Source organism: Notamacropus eugenii, chromosome 6 (genome assembly GCF_028372415.1).
Source record: "Notamacropus eugenii isolate mMacEug1 chromosome 6, mMacEug1.pri_v2, whole genome shotgun sequence".
In the NCBI taxonomy this organism is placed as follows: Eukaryota; Metazoa; Chordata; class Mammalia; order Diprotodontia; family Macropodidae; genus Notamacropus; species Notamacropus eugenii.
The window spans coordinates 368835310-368853668 of NC_092877.1; the positions used below are offsets into that span (position 1 = coordinate 368835310).

Below are 18359 nucleotides of genomic sequence, written 5' to 3' on the forward strand. Positions count from 1 at the left end.
ACCTCCACCTAATTGTTCCAAGGGCATCTCCAACTCAACATTCACAAGAGTCAGGATTTGTCCCCCCCTTAAAAGCCAACCTTGTTTCCTAACTTTTCTATTTATGTCAAAGGCACCATCATCCTTACAGTCACCAAGGTTTGCAAACTTGGAACCTTCTATTCTGCATTGTCACTCATTCTACATACTCAGCTGATGACCAAGTGTCCTTCATCTTTTGAATCCTCTCTTTTCTCTCCATAACAGTCACCAGCCTCATTCAGAAACTAGCTGCTTCTTTCATGGACGATATCACGACGGCTTTCTCATTTGTCTCTCTCTCTCCATACTCCACACAGTTACCATATCAATGTTCTGAAAGTCCAGGTCTGACCACATCACACCTCTGCTCGAAAAACTTCAATGACTTCCTAGGACCTCTAAGATAAAATACAAAAATCTCTCTTTTCATGTTTATTTTCATCACTCAAGGTCCTTTACAATCTAGGTCCAACTTACCTTTCCAAAGTGATTTCTCAGTACTCTCCCTTACACACACTCTCTTCCCACCAAACTAGTCATACTGTTCCTAATAATAGTTCATACAATACCTTCTCCAGAATTGTACTTATCATGTCTTTTAAGGAATAGTCCATATAGTGGCTCTGGATCTTTTCTATTCCTCCTCACCTCTGCTTTTTAGAGTCCAGAGATTCTTCTAAAGCTTGGGTGTCATTATATCTATAAGGAATTTCCTGATAATCCACAGGTCTTAAGGCTCTCATCAAAAATTGCATCTATAACTTCTATATATTTTGTCTTTATTATCTATTTAGGCAGTCAGGTGGTATAGCAGGTAAAGTGCTAGACCTAGAGTCAAGAAGATCTAAATTCAAATCTGAATATATGACCCTGGACAAATCACTTGACCTCTGTCTGCCTCATTTTCCTCATCTGTAAAATGGAGACAATAGTGGCACCTACCTGCCAGTGCTGTTTTGGATAAATGAGATAATATTCAGAAAACACGTTGTAAGCCTTAAAGTCTTATCTAAATGTTAGCTACTGTTGCTGCTATTACTGTTATTATGGGCCTATATTATATCCTTCCAGGAGGACAGATATTGCTTCATTGTCATTTTTTGTATCTATAGGACCTTACACATAATATACCACTAACAAGTACTGATAGAATTGAATTTAAATATGGCACCATGAGACAAGTTCATGTTAATCCCTTGTACCCAAACTTTCTACAGCCAAGTTACCCTTTGGGGGTCCTTTCCTATGCAAAGCTGACACCCATCCCAGCCCCTGAGCAAAAATCTTTGCTTTCTTAGAATCAGATGATTAAAAATTTATTACTGGAAGGGACCTTAGGGGGTCAGTGAGTGGAGCCTCTTCATGCTATAGATCAGGACCAATGGGGCTCACACAGGTTAGGTTGTAAGTAGCTGAGCTGGGATTCAAACTCAGGTGCTCTAATTCCAAATTCAGTGTTCTTTCCACTGGTTTACACGTTCTTCTCCTCCCTTCCCTGCCCCGACCCCTCTCCCACATCAGAAACCACAGGGCTAGCTCTAACCTCCATAGCTCCAAGAATCCATCATCTGCCAAGGTGTTGCCCTGAGGGGTTTGATGTTCAGTTGACTCCCTGGAACCTCCAATGCCTTGTAAAGTCCCACAGGCACTCAGTCACTTCAGGTTGGCTCAGTGTTATGGTGACATTGATTAGTTTTCCTGGGTCATTTTTTCCCTATTATATTAGAGGCTCCACATAAATCCTCAAAGGTGTTCAATATTTAATTTTATTAGTTCTTTCCTTTGAGGATGAAGTATGAAATGAATGCTTTAAAGGATGCAGAAGAATGAAAAAATACACACTTCAAGGGGACCACTAACCAGAGTGGTAGAAAATGGTGCCTGAAGACTTGCATTAGAATCATGGTTCTCTCTCACGTACTATCTGTGTGACCTTGGACAAATCATTTTCTCATTTTAAACTTCAGTTTCCTTATCTGTAAAACAAAGGGTTAACTTAGGTTTCCTAGGTTCTGTCCATTTCTAAAAAGAAATAGGAATATCCTGCCTTTGGGCTCTGGTAAGATGAGGTCTTCAGCTGACTTGGTTTTACTGCTACTCCTTTGATTTCTTGCTTCCAAGTCCAAAGAAGCAACTTTCTGCCTGGCTATAGGAACATTTGGCAAGAGATAGCACTCTCTGTCTTTGGCTAGCTGCCCAAGAAAACTGCATTTTGTGCTACAAAATCATATTTAATGCTACATTGGATAAGCTCTCAGCAGGAAATAATCAGGTGACCCAGCATACCATCTATTGTGCATTCTCCATCATTTCTTATAAATATCTGACAGTTCATTTTTTGCAGTGCCCATACACCTGTTCTCCCATCTTCTGATGTCAGTAAAATGACCTTTTTTTGTTTGTTTCAGAGTGTGGGGGAAATATCTCTATGGCTCCCTGTGCTATTATGAAACACAAAAACCTGAAGGCATGAAAGGAAACCCTTCAAAAGCAGGTAGAGCAAAATTGTACAGTACCATCAGGACTGGATCAGCACTGTGTCCATTTCCCTGAAAAGCTATGGGAGAGGGTGGGACTTAGAACTTTGATACTGAGAACTCCCAGTGGAGAAAACTCCCTCAACCTGTGCAGATGGATACCTTCTAATTTTAGAGAACTGTCTAGAGAAATGAGAGGCTAAATAACTTGTTCAAAGTCACAGCCCATATGTATCTTGAACCTAGGTCTAAGTGACTCCAGGGAAGGCCATGTGTCCCCTGGCAACTTCTTTTCTTTTCTGACTTACAGAGGACAAGTTGAAGATGGAAGGTTATTCATAACTGGTCAGCTTTGTCTTTTTGCTCAGAATGGAGCCAACATGGTAGATGGACAGAGATATTTTCTTCCTGGCACCGTTTGCCATGTTACTGACCTCCCCTCCCCACAGACTTCAACCACCTCAAAGCTCACATCAGAATTTGAGTTGAGTCTGCAGTGAAAAGTCCTTGAATGTGGCAGCCTTGGTCTCTTCAACGGAGGCGTAATTTACACATGACATTTCACTGAAGGATGAATTTCTGATACCTACAGCCAACTATGGGAAAGTGGCTGCTTTTCTTAGCATTCTGGGGCTGATTCTTCTATAGTCCTTTTGAACAAATTCTTTTTCCATTGAGGGAACCCACTGTATTTGTTGCCATGGAGACTAGCGATTTACAAGACTTTTCCGTGATTTCCATTTTGTCCGTTTTATATTGTTGGTAAATATTTCAAGTGTTTTTCAATAGTGAATACATATGTGATAATAGCTAAATCTGCATGAATTTATTTATGACAAATTAATGTGCAGGACAGATTAAGACCTATTTAGAATGACGAAAGTCATTGAGAAGGGTTATAAGTAACACAAATGTCAGGTTACCTTTGACTTGTCCCAGCATCACAAGTAAAAATAATTATTCAGTTAGAACTACTTCTAAAGCCTCTAGAAGGATCGAGAGCCTTCATTTGATGTCTGAAAACAGAGCAAGTCAATAGAACTTATTTCCTCTAGGCAAGAAATTTGTTTGTGCTGCTTATGTCCTGGTCACAGTAACATTCCTGATGACATCAGACCCAGGAGCTTCTCTGAATTTGAACAGGACTGATGTGCTCCTGACACCTGGGCTGGCCTTAGCATGGACAGGGGCACTCCTAGGTGATTTGAGAGACCCTTGGAAGACCTCCTGGACAGAACTATGAACCTAGTCCAAATTATATCATTAGAGGGTCACCATTATGCTTTCTTTCAAGTATTGCCTTCTTTCAAATTTCAAATCTGACTAGGAGGAATAATCCTTTTTACCCTTCACCCCTTACCATGTATAAATTTGCCAATTAGACTTGAGGTTTTCTGGTTTTGGAGAGAGAGGACAAAGAAAAGTGAGAAAGGTGGAAAGGGTATCATAATGGGGAGGTGAGGTCACTACTTTACATTCAAGGGGTAGCCAGGTGCTCAGGTGGATAGAGTATCCGGCATAGAATCGGGAAGACTCACCTTCCTGAGTTCAAACCTGGTTTAAGACACTTACTAGCTGTGTGACCCTGGATAAGTTACTTAACCCAGTTTGCCTTAGTTTCCTCATCTGGAAAATGAGCTAGAGAAGGAAATGGCAAACCACTCCAGCATCTTTTCCAAGAAAACTCCAAATGGGGCCACGAAGAGTCAGACAGGGCTGAAAGGACTGAACAACAATAAACCTGCATTCCATCCTGCCTAATGCTAATCTCCCTCTTCATCCCCAGTGTGGCTGTTTGTCCTTTGTTCTTGAAGAAGACCATGATGTCACGAGGTGGTGCCATGACATGCAAGGGAATTGGATTTAAGTGAGGCAGGGCTGTGTAAAATCATCAGCCTCACTTTCTCCTCTGGAAGCAACTGGATCCAGAGGCAAGATATAGATCAGGACAACTGGAGATGGCCCAGGATGCAGTGGGGAACCTTGGCCTTTTTGTTAAGATTTCTAACAGGCCTTAGGTTGACCGAAACAACATCGCTCCCCTCCCCCGTTCATTTGCAGTGAATTTACTTACCAAGGCCCAAGCAGGAAACTCTGAGTCCTGATTTTCCAAGATTCCTAGAATAAGAAAAGGAAATTATATTAATAACTCCAAAGTGAAAATTGTATACATTTTTTCTGCCCAGAAAACAGGAATCCATGAATATTATCATCAAGCTTTAATTATGAATATTCTTCCTCAGAACTGCTGCAGAGATGGGAGCTAGAAGGGGAAAGTATGTGGGCTCTCAGGACATTTCTCTCCTCCACAAACTCCCTTGAACACATGAAGAGTCATTTTCAAAAGGAAAAGAAATCTCCATCACTGATAGATCAGAACACTTTTTCCATCTCATAGTGAACCCACGCAGAGATTCTACCTCGTGTCAAAGCTCAATAGGCTTATGTTTTTATAACACACCTGCATTTCAAAAAATATTCCTAGAGGAGAGTGGCTAGAGTTTCCTTTTTAGAAGCAATCAATGAGCATTTATTAAACAGCTACTATGTGCCAGGCACTGTGTTAGGTAGTAATATAAAGACAAAATATGAAATATTCTTTGCCTTCAAGGAGGTTACATTCTACTTGATGGGGAGGGAGCAGATAAGAAAGAAAAGAGAAAATGAAAGAATGAAAACTAACAAAAATGAGAAAATTTAATTCTGGAAATATTCATTCAGTGTTGTCTATATATTGAGGCATTAAAAAGCGAGCGAAGGTAAGACTTCGGAGAGACTTGCCTTCAGGAAGCTTATGGTTTAGCAGTTAGGATGAGACAAACATGTACAGTGCCTACCACACTCCAGGAACTGTGCTGGGTTTTGTAGATAACAAAGATCAAATCCTCACAGACTCTGCACCTAAGGAGTTTCCATTTTACTTGGATTACAAGAGGTTCCTTTTCAAACTCCTGTTCTTATCACTGTCTCCCATTTCTGTGCCTTAGTCTGTTCACGAGAAGATTGGATTCCATGGTCCCATAGCCTCAGTTTCCTCATCTGTTAAAATGGGGGAAATAGTATTTGTCCCACCTATCTCACAATTGTTGTGAAGCCCAAAATGAGAAAATGTGGCTGAAAGTACAAAGGTTTTCAAGTCCAATCACTCATTTCCTGATCCTAGCTTTCCCGCTGTAGCTGAACAGCTGTGAATAAACTACTCTGAAAATGTGTTCACTGTGTTCTCTTAGGTTAAAAAATTTAAGACGATGTCCCTTTAAAAACAGTTTGCATAAGAAATAGCTCTCAGCAGCAGCCTACACACCTGGGAGTCCCTGAGCAGAGAGAACTTCCATTGTATGCTCAAAACCTATTGACCCAGAGAGACTGGGTGGAAACCACAGGAAGGATGCTTAGCAGATGAAAACCTTGTGGTAAGGTGGAAGAATCACTGCCTTTGGAGTCAGGGAACCTGGCTTCAAATTCCCTCTGTACCCTTCCCTGGGTCTCAGTTTACTCATCTGTTCAAATGAGAGGGGCCAGGAACAAATGGTCCCAGGGTTCTCTTCCCACTCTAAATCTGAAGTACAGTTGAACTCCCTTGATCTATACAGGAGGAATCTGAGACCAGAAGCGAAATGAATGTAGGAAGTATTGGTTGTGGGATTTGAACTCAGATCCTCTGATACCAAATCCAGTGTTCTTTCTATGATACAAGCCTACTTCCCAAAGTGGGCTTCATATGGGACTAATCAAGGCAAAAAGAGTAGATCTTTCCCCCCACGGGTTATCCCCACAGTCTGGCTACATGGATACCACGAAGCCAACTCTCCTATTACTTTGTTTTCTGTGATCAGAGACTCAACTGGCCAAAGGGAGAGGGGGGATGATGCCAAGAATCCCTAAAACACAGCTGGAATTACAGAACCCAAGAGACCTGAGAAGCAGGCTAGCTAGTTTCTCCAAAGCATTTTGTTTACAATTTGGTAGTTAATACAACTTCCAGAATCTCAGATTTGGCCTCTCACCACGTGTGGCCAGGTGAGTCTCAGACCATACAGTATCGCATACGTAGTGCTTATGGGAGAAATTAACCAGATCTATAGAGTAAGACTAGAAATCCCAATTGTACTCATCAAAATAATAGTAGCTAATATTTATTGAGGGCTTTAAGATTTGAAATGTGATATATATGTATATATGTATGTAGATATATATGTATCTGTATATAATTCACATATACATATGTATAATATGTGTATTCTCCTGAATTCCCACACTCTCATGAGAACTTGTTCAAGAAAGTGGTATTATAGCTTTTATTTTCCAATCTGTCAGTGTCATAGATATCTGGAGATGGGGGTGGAGAGAGGGAGGAGTGGGGAGGAGGAGATTCTCACAAGGATTTCTTAATCTGAGTTCAAATGGATTAGGTTCAGTCTTAGGGGAGCCTGAATCCAAAAAGAGGGGGATACAGGCATACCCTTATGTATTGTGTTAGCAGATATCATGTTTTGGGTTTTTTTTTATAAATCAAAGGTTTGTGGCAACCCCACATCGAATAAGTTTATCTCAATATTTTTCCAACAACATGTACTCACATTTTGTTTCTGGGTCATATTTTGGTAATTCTCTCAATATTTTAAATTTCATAATTATTATATCTGTTATGATGATCTGTGATCAGTGATCTTTGATGTTATTATTTTATTTGTTCTGGGGAACCATGAATGGCACCCATATAAGACAGCAAACATAATTGATAAATGTTGTGTGTGTTCTGACCACTGTCCAATTGACTGTTCCAGTTTGCTCTCCCTCTCCTTGGGCCTCCCTATTCCCTGAGACACAACAATATTGAAATTAGGCCAATTAATTAGGCCAACCCCACAATGCCTTCTAAGAGTTCAAGTGAAGGAAGAATCTATCAAGGCAGCAAATTTCATTATTGTCATCTTTGAAGAACTTGCCACAGCCACCCCAACCTTCAGCAACCACTACCCTGATCATTCAGCAGCCATAAACATCAAAGCAAGACCTTCCACCAGCAAAAAGATTACAACTGGCTGAAAATTTTACTTAAGGTATGTACATTGTTCATTTTGGGTTTTTTTGGCATAATACTATGCACACTTAATGGACTATAGTATAGTATAAACATAACTTTTATATCCACTGAGACACCAACAAATTTGTGAGTCTTACTTTATTGCAATATTTGCTTTATTGTGCATCCTGACGAATTATCAGGCCACTGGACCCAGATGGCTCAGGAGAAGAAAGTGAGGTTGGTGACCTTGCACAGCCCTCCCTCACTTGAATCAAAGTCAACTGCATGTCATGTCATCATCTTGATGTCATGGTCCTCTTCGAGAACTAAGGACAAACACACACACACACACACACACACACACACACAACACACACGCTTTATTGTGGTGGTCTGAAACTGAACCTGCAGTATCTTCAAGGTATGCCTGTAGGGTTTTTTTGCATTCTTTGGCTTATCATTCCTACCCACCCCAAAGTTACTGGGATAATCTCTTAAATAAAAGCTTAACTAAAACTCATATCTAGGGACTTCCCTAAAAGTGATTAACAGAGTATCTCAGGAAAAGGTGCTCTAAGTACAAAGTAGTTATCACCTGTAGGACACCTATTCAAAGACTTCAAAAGAGGTCTTTACCTTGGTTGCAAAAGGAATGCTTAAAACAAAAAAATTCATGAACACATACTTATCTAGGGAGAGTTCTTGTCTGTACCATGAAGTCCCCAATTCTGTGGAGTTCCCTTTCCATTTAAAAGGGGAGAAATATCTGACACAATTTAGCCCTTTCCTGGGCACCCTGCACCTAAAGGCAGGGGACCCAGGATTCACTGTTAGCATCTTTTCTTGCCATTCAACTGCAAACTAGGAGAAATTCCTGCTCCTTTCCCTCTCCCCCCACCCCCAGCTGAATTCAGCCTGTGCCAAGGCTCATCTTAGAATGACAGGCATTATGAAGGGGTGCTGGCAAAATTTGTCTTGTCAGTGAGTTTCTAGAAATCCTTCCTTTTAAAGTCAGGGTTCAGAATAAACCACAGCCTCCTGGGTTTGGACTGTGGCTTACAAAGCTGAACTTCTTCAGGAGTGAAGGGGCTGCCTGCCCTTTGCCTTTTCCAGTGTTCGAGGTGTGGTGATTCAGGATCCTTGCCACACACACACACACACACACACACACACACACACACACACACACACACACACACACACACACACACACATGCACACACTGCAATTTCGAAGCCACTTCTGGATGTAAAAACACCACTAATGTAGTAAGTGTAATTAGTTAGCCACAGGAGCCAATATAACTCTGCTGTTTACAGACATTCCTGCAGAAAACCACAGATGCTTAAAGCAGAGAGTTCAGCCTGGCCTATTAGGATTTAAATTGGCTGCTTCTGGCTGCGTAGATTACCCACATGGCTCAGAAATGTCAATGGTGGAGAGCAGCTTTCAGGGTGGAGAGCTACCTCCATACAAAAATGAACCCAAAACTAGACTTTCTCCCTCCAAAGAACCACATGGTGGTGAGAGACAGTCCAGAGAGGAAAGGTTAACACTGAAAAGGCAGGTTTTAAAATGAGGAATTCAGAGAAATTTAGGAAAACTCATATGAACTGATACAGAGAGAAATTGGCAGAACCAGACGAGAAATTTATAGAATACCCACAATAAGGTAAAGGAAGCAACACTGCACAATGTCAGAACTCTGATGAGGGCAGCTGGTGGCCAAGGCTTCAGTGAGCTGTTGAAGCCTGCAGCTCAATGCAGTGGACCATGCTGACCATGGCTCAGGTTCTGAGTTCAGTTTCTCTTATTGTATGGGTAGCCTGTCTGGTTTTTAGTTTCAAATTGCCAAATGTGGGAATAACCTTGAAGGGATGCCATCCAACATGGCCAAAATGTTGATTTGGCTTGCTCAGCTATCCTCTTTCCTGAGGTAGGGTTCTACTTACTGGGTATATTGGGAGGTTCCAGGAGACAGAGTTACTGGGAAGTGAAGTAATATAATAAAAGAGTATCAGTTAAAGATTTAATAATTTAAAAGAACAGTAAAAGAAAAATTTTTTAAAGAACAAATTTAAAGCATGTGTAATATATTCTTGCCATAGTTTCAAGCTCATTGAGCAGGTTGATGGCACAGTGGATAGAACACTGGACTTATAATCATGAAAACCCATGTTTCTGAGTTCAAATCCAGTTTCAGACACGTATTAGCTATGTGACACTGGGCAAATCACTTCACCTGGGTTGCCTCAGTTTCCTTATCTGCAAAATGAACTGGAGAAGAAAATGGCAAAGCACTCCAGTATCTGTCAAGAAAACCCCAAATGAAGGCTTAAGGAGGGAATAACATGCACACTCAATTTGGTAAATCTATCTTACACTATAGGAAAGTAGGGGGGATAGGGATAAGCGGGGATGTAGGGGGATGATAGAAGGGAGGGCAAATGGGAGGAGGGGGTAATTAGAAGTAAATACTTGTGAGGAAGGAGGGTCAAAAGAGAGAATAGAATAAATGAGGATAGGATAGGATGGAAGGAAATATAGCTAGTCTTTCACATCTTGACTTATGGAAGTGTTTTGCATGTATAACCTATATCAAATTGCTTGCCTTCTCAGTGGGGATGGGTGGGGAAGGAGGAAGGCAGAGAAGTTGGAACTCAAAGTTTTAAAAATGAATGCTAAAAATTGTTTTTACATTCAACTGGGAAATTAAATATACAGTCAATGGGGTATAGAAATCTATCTTGCCCTACAAGAAAATAGAGGGGATGGGAATAAGAGAAGGGAGGGGATGATAGAAGGGAGGGCAGATTGGGGGAAGTGGTAATAAGAATGCACAATGTCTTGGGGTGGGCAGATGGGAGAGATGGAGAGAAAATTTGGAACTCAAAATCTTGTGGAAGTGAATGTTGAAAACTTAAAAACAAATTGATTAATTTAAAAAGAGAAAACCCCAAATAGATGAATGAAGAGTCAGATATCAATATGATTCAAGCTAATCAGATCACAGTACAATTTGACTTCATTTTTTATCTCTGTGGATAACATACTTGGCCATCTCATTCGACTATGGTGATGTCTTTCTGGTCTATCAATGTAAGCCTCCTCAGGACAGGGATTACTTCCTTTTCCTTAATCTTTGCCTCCTGAATACTTAACAAAGTGCTTTGTACAGAATATATGCTTAATAAATGCCAATTAAATAAGTGAATGAATAGGTTTCAGTTGGTTATAGGACAGTAACTTTAGAAATAACCTCAGAAACCATCTAGTCTAACTTTTTCTCCCCCCTCTAATTTTACCAATGAAGAAACTGAAACCCAGGAACACTGGGACTTCCCCAAGGTCACCCATGTGGGAAGCCAGAGATCAGGTCTGAAGACATTTTTCCTGATTCCAAAACTCTTTTCTAGCACCATACTGTTCTCCTTTGATTCCATCGCACCAGGGATTTTTGAGCTGAATTCTGGGTATTTGCATTTTGCAAAAGAGAAGCCCATTTCATTTTCCTTTAAACTTATTAATCATTTTCCAGCTTGCTAGGTCTGATGGCTCTGTTAGTCATGTGGATTTTGACAACCATGAAGGTGACGACAAATAGTGATAAAGTTTTCTTACCAGGGTGCCATTCATCACTGTTAGTATAGTGTGTAATGAGTCATTTGGAAACCACCAGGCACATAAATGGTTTACAGAATTGCATAAATAATATAAACCTACAAATAGCAGCTCATTTTCATTTCTTCATTAAAATGATGCATTTCTAAGGAACAAGATCAAAAGAACGTAGAAGAGGTTCTAAGTTCATCTATTGTTTTTCCTATTGGGAAGCAAAATGATTGATTCCAAATGGTAATTCTACTTTGACTCACCCTCTTTGGGTACACAACGAATGTGCAAATAGGATGTAATTGATTAATCTTTCATTTTTCTACATGCATCTATTACACACCTACTTATGTAGGGCACTGTCCTAGGTACTGGAGATGCAAGGATGAAAAACAACAATCTCTGCTTAGAAGGAATTTACAGTGAAGCAGAGGGATAAGACACATCTACAACTAACCATGGCATAAGTCAGAATATGAGATGCACATAGAAGTCAAATAGAGGAATTGGAGAAGTGAGGCCTGACACTTCTGGCTGGGTTAAAAGCGAGGAGGTAGCATTCAGGTTGTGCCTTGAAGACGAGAAAGGATTTCGGTGGGTTAAGATGGAAGAAAGTTTATTCCAGGACAAAAGGATGGCATGTAGAATTGGATAAAAATGTGAGCCTGGGGTTCCCCAAGACCCTTTCAGAGGATCCACAAGGTTAAAACTATTTGATATTAATACGGAAATGTTTTGATTTCTAATATAGCAAGTATAGTTCGATATAATCATGAGTGTACCGGTAAAAGTTGAGAAACCAGCTCTCCAGAAAAAAAAAATGACATATTATCTGCATGTTGACATTTTCTCTACCACATTCTTAAGTCTGAACAATCCAAAAAACAATAAATCAAACCCTAATTTGTAGCTGCTGATCTCTGAGGCAGGAATGATCACACTAGAAATTTAACAATCAGCTTAGCCATTTAAACTGGCTCCAGCCCACTGCTAGATACAACACACACAAAAACAAGAAAGCTCTTTAAAATTTTAAGAGCATAAAGGAGTCTTAATACCAAAGAGTTTGAGAATCCCTGGATAATGGATAAAAAAAGACTCAAGAAGACCTGTTCAAGTCCTGATTTGTACTGCTTCTGTGACCCTGAGGGAATCCTCAAGGGCCCAAGCGACTCTCTGAGACTATGACTTTCTGAAGATCTATCAATCTCCATTGGCAGAGGAAAGTCCTCCCTCACCAGTAGCTCCCTCCACCAATCAAATCACAGGTCTGGATGAAATAGAAATTGCAAATATTTCTGGGAAGGATAATAGTCACTTTTATATTACACATGAATGACTTTCAGATCATTTTCTGAGAGTGGGTTTGGGGAGGGAGAAAGGAAAGTGAGAAAGAAGATATGAGTATTTTTGCTTTTGGTTTTGTATCTTCAGAGCCCAAGGCAGTCCCTTGTCATGCAGTTTAATAAATGCTTCTCAAATTGAGTGATTCTCTGCAAATTATTATTCTAGAGAGTCATTTAGGGCACAGAGAGATTGAAAGACTTGCCCAGGGTCTCCCAGCAAACATGTGTCAGAGGTGATGCTTAAACTCCAGTCTCCCTGACTTCAAGTCAGTTTGCAACCCCTAATGTGAGAAAGTCTTTGAAGCAGTTGCCAGGTCAAGGGAATCACTTTTTTGGTAGGAATTACTTTCCTAGAAACTAGAAGACTTCTCTGAACTGATGCAAAATGAAGTGAGTAGAAGCAGAACTATTTATATAGGAGACCCTTTCTTCAAAACTGGTTGGGGACTGAGCATAAGGATACCTTGGGTCCAAACCTGCCTCAGTCATTTACTGTGTGATGTTGGCACATCACTTAACCTTTATATGACTCATCTGTAAAATGAGAGGTTAGACTTGATTGTTTTATAGTCCCGTCTAGTTTGAAATCTATGATCTAGTGATCCACTGGGAGAGAGAGAAAGAGTGAAGGAGGAAGGTGGAGGTGAAAGAGATAAGTTTTGTTTCCATTTTGGTTTTTCCCTTGTCCAGCTTCATAGGTCAGTGTAGGGGCAAAGAAAGGAATGATGATTGTTGTTTCCCTGAATGTGGCCCTTCTGCACATCTGCCATGCTATAACCCAAGATGGAAGCTCTGAAGGGTTTCAGCTTTTCACTCCCTATCAAAGAAACCTCCTTTGGAAGCCTGGCTGCCCAGAGACATCAAGACAGGTTCTCCTGACTCTGAGAATAGCTTTGCAGTGAGAGTCATTATTAGTCTTAGTAATGAGCCGTGCAGTTTTCAAAGACCAAACAAAACCCTGCAAGTGTTGAACGTGGGAGTTTCATGCTCCATATCTTTCTAATTTTGTTGGCTGTGGGTGAAGTTTCTCCTGCTCCTCAGAGCGCCAAGTCAGCAGCAAGCTAATGGTGACCCAGGGATGAGGGCAGGGATGCTCACAGGCCCAACTGCCATACTGCAGTCCAGCTGCTTCCCTCTCTACTCTTCTGACCAGTAGGAAGACACAGACTGGCAGCTTGACTTCAGGCAGTCGTGGCCCAAGGGAGAAGAATGCTGAATCTGATTGGGTTATAGTCATGTTATCTGTTAGCTCCTTGGAGACTGATCCTTCCCTTCTAAACACTGTGATGCATCTCTAATCTCAGTGTGGGTTCCTGCAATGAGGTGGGTTGTGGCCCATCCATACCTATCCATCCTTTTCTGACTCTTTTCAGTGTCTTACCATGAATTCAAGCCAATTCTCCTATATCAACTTTGTAATATGAACACAGCTATTATGGGACAGGCAATGGGCTAGGCCACAGGGCTATAAAGACAAAACCTAAATAATACCTACCCTGAAGGAACTTCTATTCCTCTAGAGCAAGGATCCTTAACCCTGTCTTCCTGAATGTTGGGTTTTTAAAAATGTATTTTTTGATAACTGCATTTTAATAGAATTGATTTCCTTTGTAATCATATATATTTGATCTTATACAATTAGAAACATTTTTTTTTTCCTGAGAAGGGGTCCAAAGTCTTCAGAAGAGTGCTAAAAGGAAGCAAGATGCAAAATAGGTGAAGAACCCCTGTTCTAGGGACCACTCCATTCAGTCCATCAGGTCTCTCTGTCTGTACCTCTAAGTCCAGCTCCTTCTACCTTCATCTGTTTGCTCCTAGCTCCCAGGGACCTCCTCTTCTACTCAGATCAGCCCTCATCTCCTCTTGCCCCATGACATCACTCATTTATAATGTTATTTTATGGCATTAACTGCCCCCTATCATGTATTAGATGGGGTAAGTCTGTCTGTGTTGTCCAGGTAAGAAGTTTTACTTTTTTTCAGCCATTTATATCTACTGTTTTCTAGGATAGAGGCTGGTAGAAATTTACCTAGCCTTATGCTTTTATAGTACAAAGGAAAAGGTATTTAATACAGACATATCAAGGGTACCAAAGACCCTCAAATGTATACAATTATGAAAATACACATCAAAAGTATGTATTTTTAAGATGTTAAGATTAAAGCTCACTTAATATTCTATTGCAAATGGAATCAAAGATTTTTCTCCCGGGGCTCACATGAAAAATCACTAAATCAAATAATTCAAAAAATTGGCTTCGGGCATTTTAAGCTAATCACTACTGAGGTACCACATCGTCGTGATGTAGCCCTATGAAATAACTCTGTATCTTTTTGAATGAATCCATCTGAGAAAATTAAAGCAATTAATCTCAGATGGCTAATGTTACCAGTGGCATTTTATTAAATGTGGTTGGCTTAATGAATTAGCACACAAATTTCAGATGATGGCAATGCCCTGGGCAAGTGCTCAATAGAATAGTCAAGAATTGCTCAAGGTGGAAGCCCATTGGGCATGACTTCAGACAACCCTCTTGCCAGTCTTCTTGCCTTACTCTCTCCATCCTCCATTAATTCCTTCTCTGAGCCTCTACTGTGGCATGGAGGTAACCCTCACTTTCTCAAAGTTTAAGCTGTGGCAGGTCCTACTCAATCAGGAAAGACTTTGAATAGAAGCCTAGGAAAGGAACAATCTAGCTGAGTTTGAAGAGAATCATCAGGAAATAGCTAGCCACCAGGTGATGGATACTTATTCAGCTCATAAGGACCATCTCAGGCAGTGGTAACTAAACTTTTAAAATTATGTGCCTCTATCCAAAATTTTTTTTATGGTAGGTATACCAGGGACAGCGAGGTGGTGCAGTGGACAGAGCACTGGGACTAGAGTCAGGAAGATCTGATTCAAATCTGGCCTCAGACACTTTCTAGCTGTATGACCCTGGGCAAGTCATTTACCCCTATTTGCCTCAGTTCCTCTTCTGTAAAATGAGGACACACTGGCAAAGGAAACGGTAAATCACTCCAGTATTTTGCCAAGAAAACCCCATAGACAAAGTCCATACATAGAGTCAGATGCAACTGAATGACTGAACAGAAACAGCAAATACAACCCAGGGGCAGGGGGTGATTTTCCCAATAGCACCAGCATTGGTACTATGGTTGACATCAGGTTATCCATGCCTGGAGAAACTGGTGCCTCACTCAGAAAGTAGAAGGTTAGGAGCTTGCACAACTGAAAGAGAGGGTGGAATAGATGAGTACTGGCTTGGAATGGGTGATGGGTAGGTGTGGTTGTTTTGCACACAAGCCCCATGCTTGGCTCTTTTGGGGAGGATGAATGCACCTCATATCTGCCTGCTCTGATGGACTGACACACATCCCTTGGGATAATACCCCTGCCCTCACTTTGGAGACCACTGGACAGAGGCATTGAAGGACTATCTTCTGGGTCCACAGAAGCTTCCAGTTAGTCAGTCAGTCAGCAAGCATTTATTAAGTGCTTACGCATGCCAGACACTGTGATAAGTTGGGGATACAAAGAAAGGCAAAAACACATTCTCCATCCTTAATAAGTTCATAATCTAATTGGGGAGACTATCTGCAAGCTATATATGTAGAAGATGTTTATTGGGAAATGGGAGGGAAGGTACTAGTAGCACATCTGCTCACAAAATCATATGTCCTTGAAGCACTGACATGTTCTCTCCATCAGCAAAAAGGCCAGTCCAGTTAAAAAGGCATTGTGTTTGCCAAACATCTGGATGATCAACTGAATACTTGAATAGTCTGGCTGATTTGGCATCTGTAGATGGATTCTCTATACCACTGATAGGTTTGCATTTTGAGCTTTCATAATGGAAAGTAGGGTGGAGCCATATGTTATCTATGATTTGTTCCTGTCTCAGCAAAGAAGCACGTGAAGCTGCCCATACTGTCATCATTAAAATCTGCAGACCATGGCTGAACTGGGATCCTTAATGACCAACTCAGTATAGAACATCTTGTAAACTGAAGTCATCGGAGACTCCTCAGTAGAAATGATCAAGGTTGTAAGGGCGAGGAGAATTTAGGCATGCACACCTTGCTGAGACTTAGTCATTTGTAGATGATAGGAAGAGAAAACACCCCCCTCTTCCTTCAGGCCGCGAGTTTGCCGCCTACCCCCTCCCTTGCCTGATGCTTTCTGCAGCCTTTCCTCTGATTGATTGGATGACTGGGGAGAGAGTTGGCGACCTGTCATTCATCTCCATGCCTCATTCTGTCAGCTCTGAACCAGAACAGCATGAAGAGAAAACAAGGCAGGAAGACATTAACTAGAACCAATGACATCATGTTCTTTGCCAGTCCTGGGGTACTTGATGACAGAGAGCTGGGACTGTAGAAATTCTGAATGATGGTGCCAGCATAGCCTGAATCCAAGTGAGGTCACTTTGATGACATGGGAAGAGGTTATGGAAGGTCCTGGAGGCAATAACCAGAAAGATTAAAGCAGATCAAAGCAGGGAGACATGAGAAAAGGTTAAAGAAATTGGGATAATTTAGAGAGGAGGAAAAAGAAGCCCGAGTAGTAGCTTACATTTCAATTCCATCCATCAAGAAAATAACATAGAGTATGGAGGACAACTGTGCTCCATCTTCATTTATGCTGGAAAATGTCATAGCATCCTATCTACAGTCAGACCTTAAAGAGACCTCAAAGGATATCTGGTCCGTTCGCTCCTCTTAAAGATGAGCAAACTTTTGCCTAGATGGATCAGTGATTTGCTCTGGGTCATATGTATGGTAAGTGGAGGAGAGGGATTTGAAGCCATGACTTCTAACTCTTCTTTTTACCATATTACACTGTGGAAACGATCCCAAAATTACAACAGAAAATCTACGAAATCAATTATATACATATATATGTATGATACATAAAGATAATATATGCAAATATCCATCTTATTATATATGCTAAAGATTCCACATCTTCACTTATGAACTTGCTCAAGTTTTATAAATTGATTTTATATAACTTGAAAATTACATGTGTGTGTGAGTGTGAGTGTGTATGTAGAAGTATACATATATACACTCAAGAAGGAATATATATACACACATATTCATTCTTGAATCTCACTCTTAAACTAGAGGTCCCATGGGTTTCACCCCCATTTTACTGAGGGTAACACTGAAACCCAGGTCATTTAGGTGGCTTACCCATGGTCATAGAGCTTATAAATGTCTATGGAAAATTCAAACTCCAAGTACGATCACTCTTTCCACTATAATACCATCTCTTAAAAAAACAACCCCCAAAACCAGTCCATTGGGGATCCAACCCATGGTCTTGGTATTGTTTGTACCAGACTCTAAGCAACTAAACAGATTCTATACAAGACAGAGTCAGTGCTGGAGCTAAGTGCAACTGTCAAGCAGTTGGACTCCACCTCTGGCTCCAAGCCTCCTTTTCTATGGCTCTTCTCTCTCTCCGTGAATTCTTGTTCACCTCAGAGAGAGGCACTCGGCATGCTCTCCCTTTCTGTCTTATCATAACCCATGCTGTGATGAACTCATTTACTCTATGGTACAAATGGCTAACAAAGCCAAATGATATTTTTCCCAGGAGGAGTAGCATTTCTTGAGGTTACAAGGCTTTAGCCAAAGAAATAAAACTCTAATGGTGGACCCTTCCTGCAAAAGTTTGTAAAACACAGAGGTTCCTCCCATAGATTATGTTCTGTGCCTAGTGGGTGCTCAGCAAATCCTGTCACTGACATTACCCAGATCAGTTTTTCTCATAGGTGTAGCAATCTATGGAGTTGTTTATGGGGTGTGTTTAAGAGAGAAGGCATCTTCCACCCTACACCCCTTCCAAAACAAAAACAAAACCCAC

The 18359-nt window shown here is 40.8% G+C and overlaps 1 protein-coding gene across 2 annotated transcripts in view; it reads right to left on the bottom strand.

Moving 5' to 3' along the window:
* KCNAB1 (potassium voltage-gated channel subfamily A regulatory beta subunit 1) overlaps positions 1 to 18359 on the bottom strand; it is a 421316-nt gene that overhangs the window by 140061 nt on the left and 262896 nt on the right. For both annotated transcript variants that reach the window (XM_072618659.1, XM_072618660.1), the window contains exon 2: positions 4573 to 4616. In XM_072618659.1, coding sequence (XP_072474760.1) covers positions 4573 to 4616 — 44 coding nt within the window. The remainder of the gene's footprint in view (positions 1 to 4572; positions 4617 to 18359) is intronic.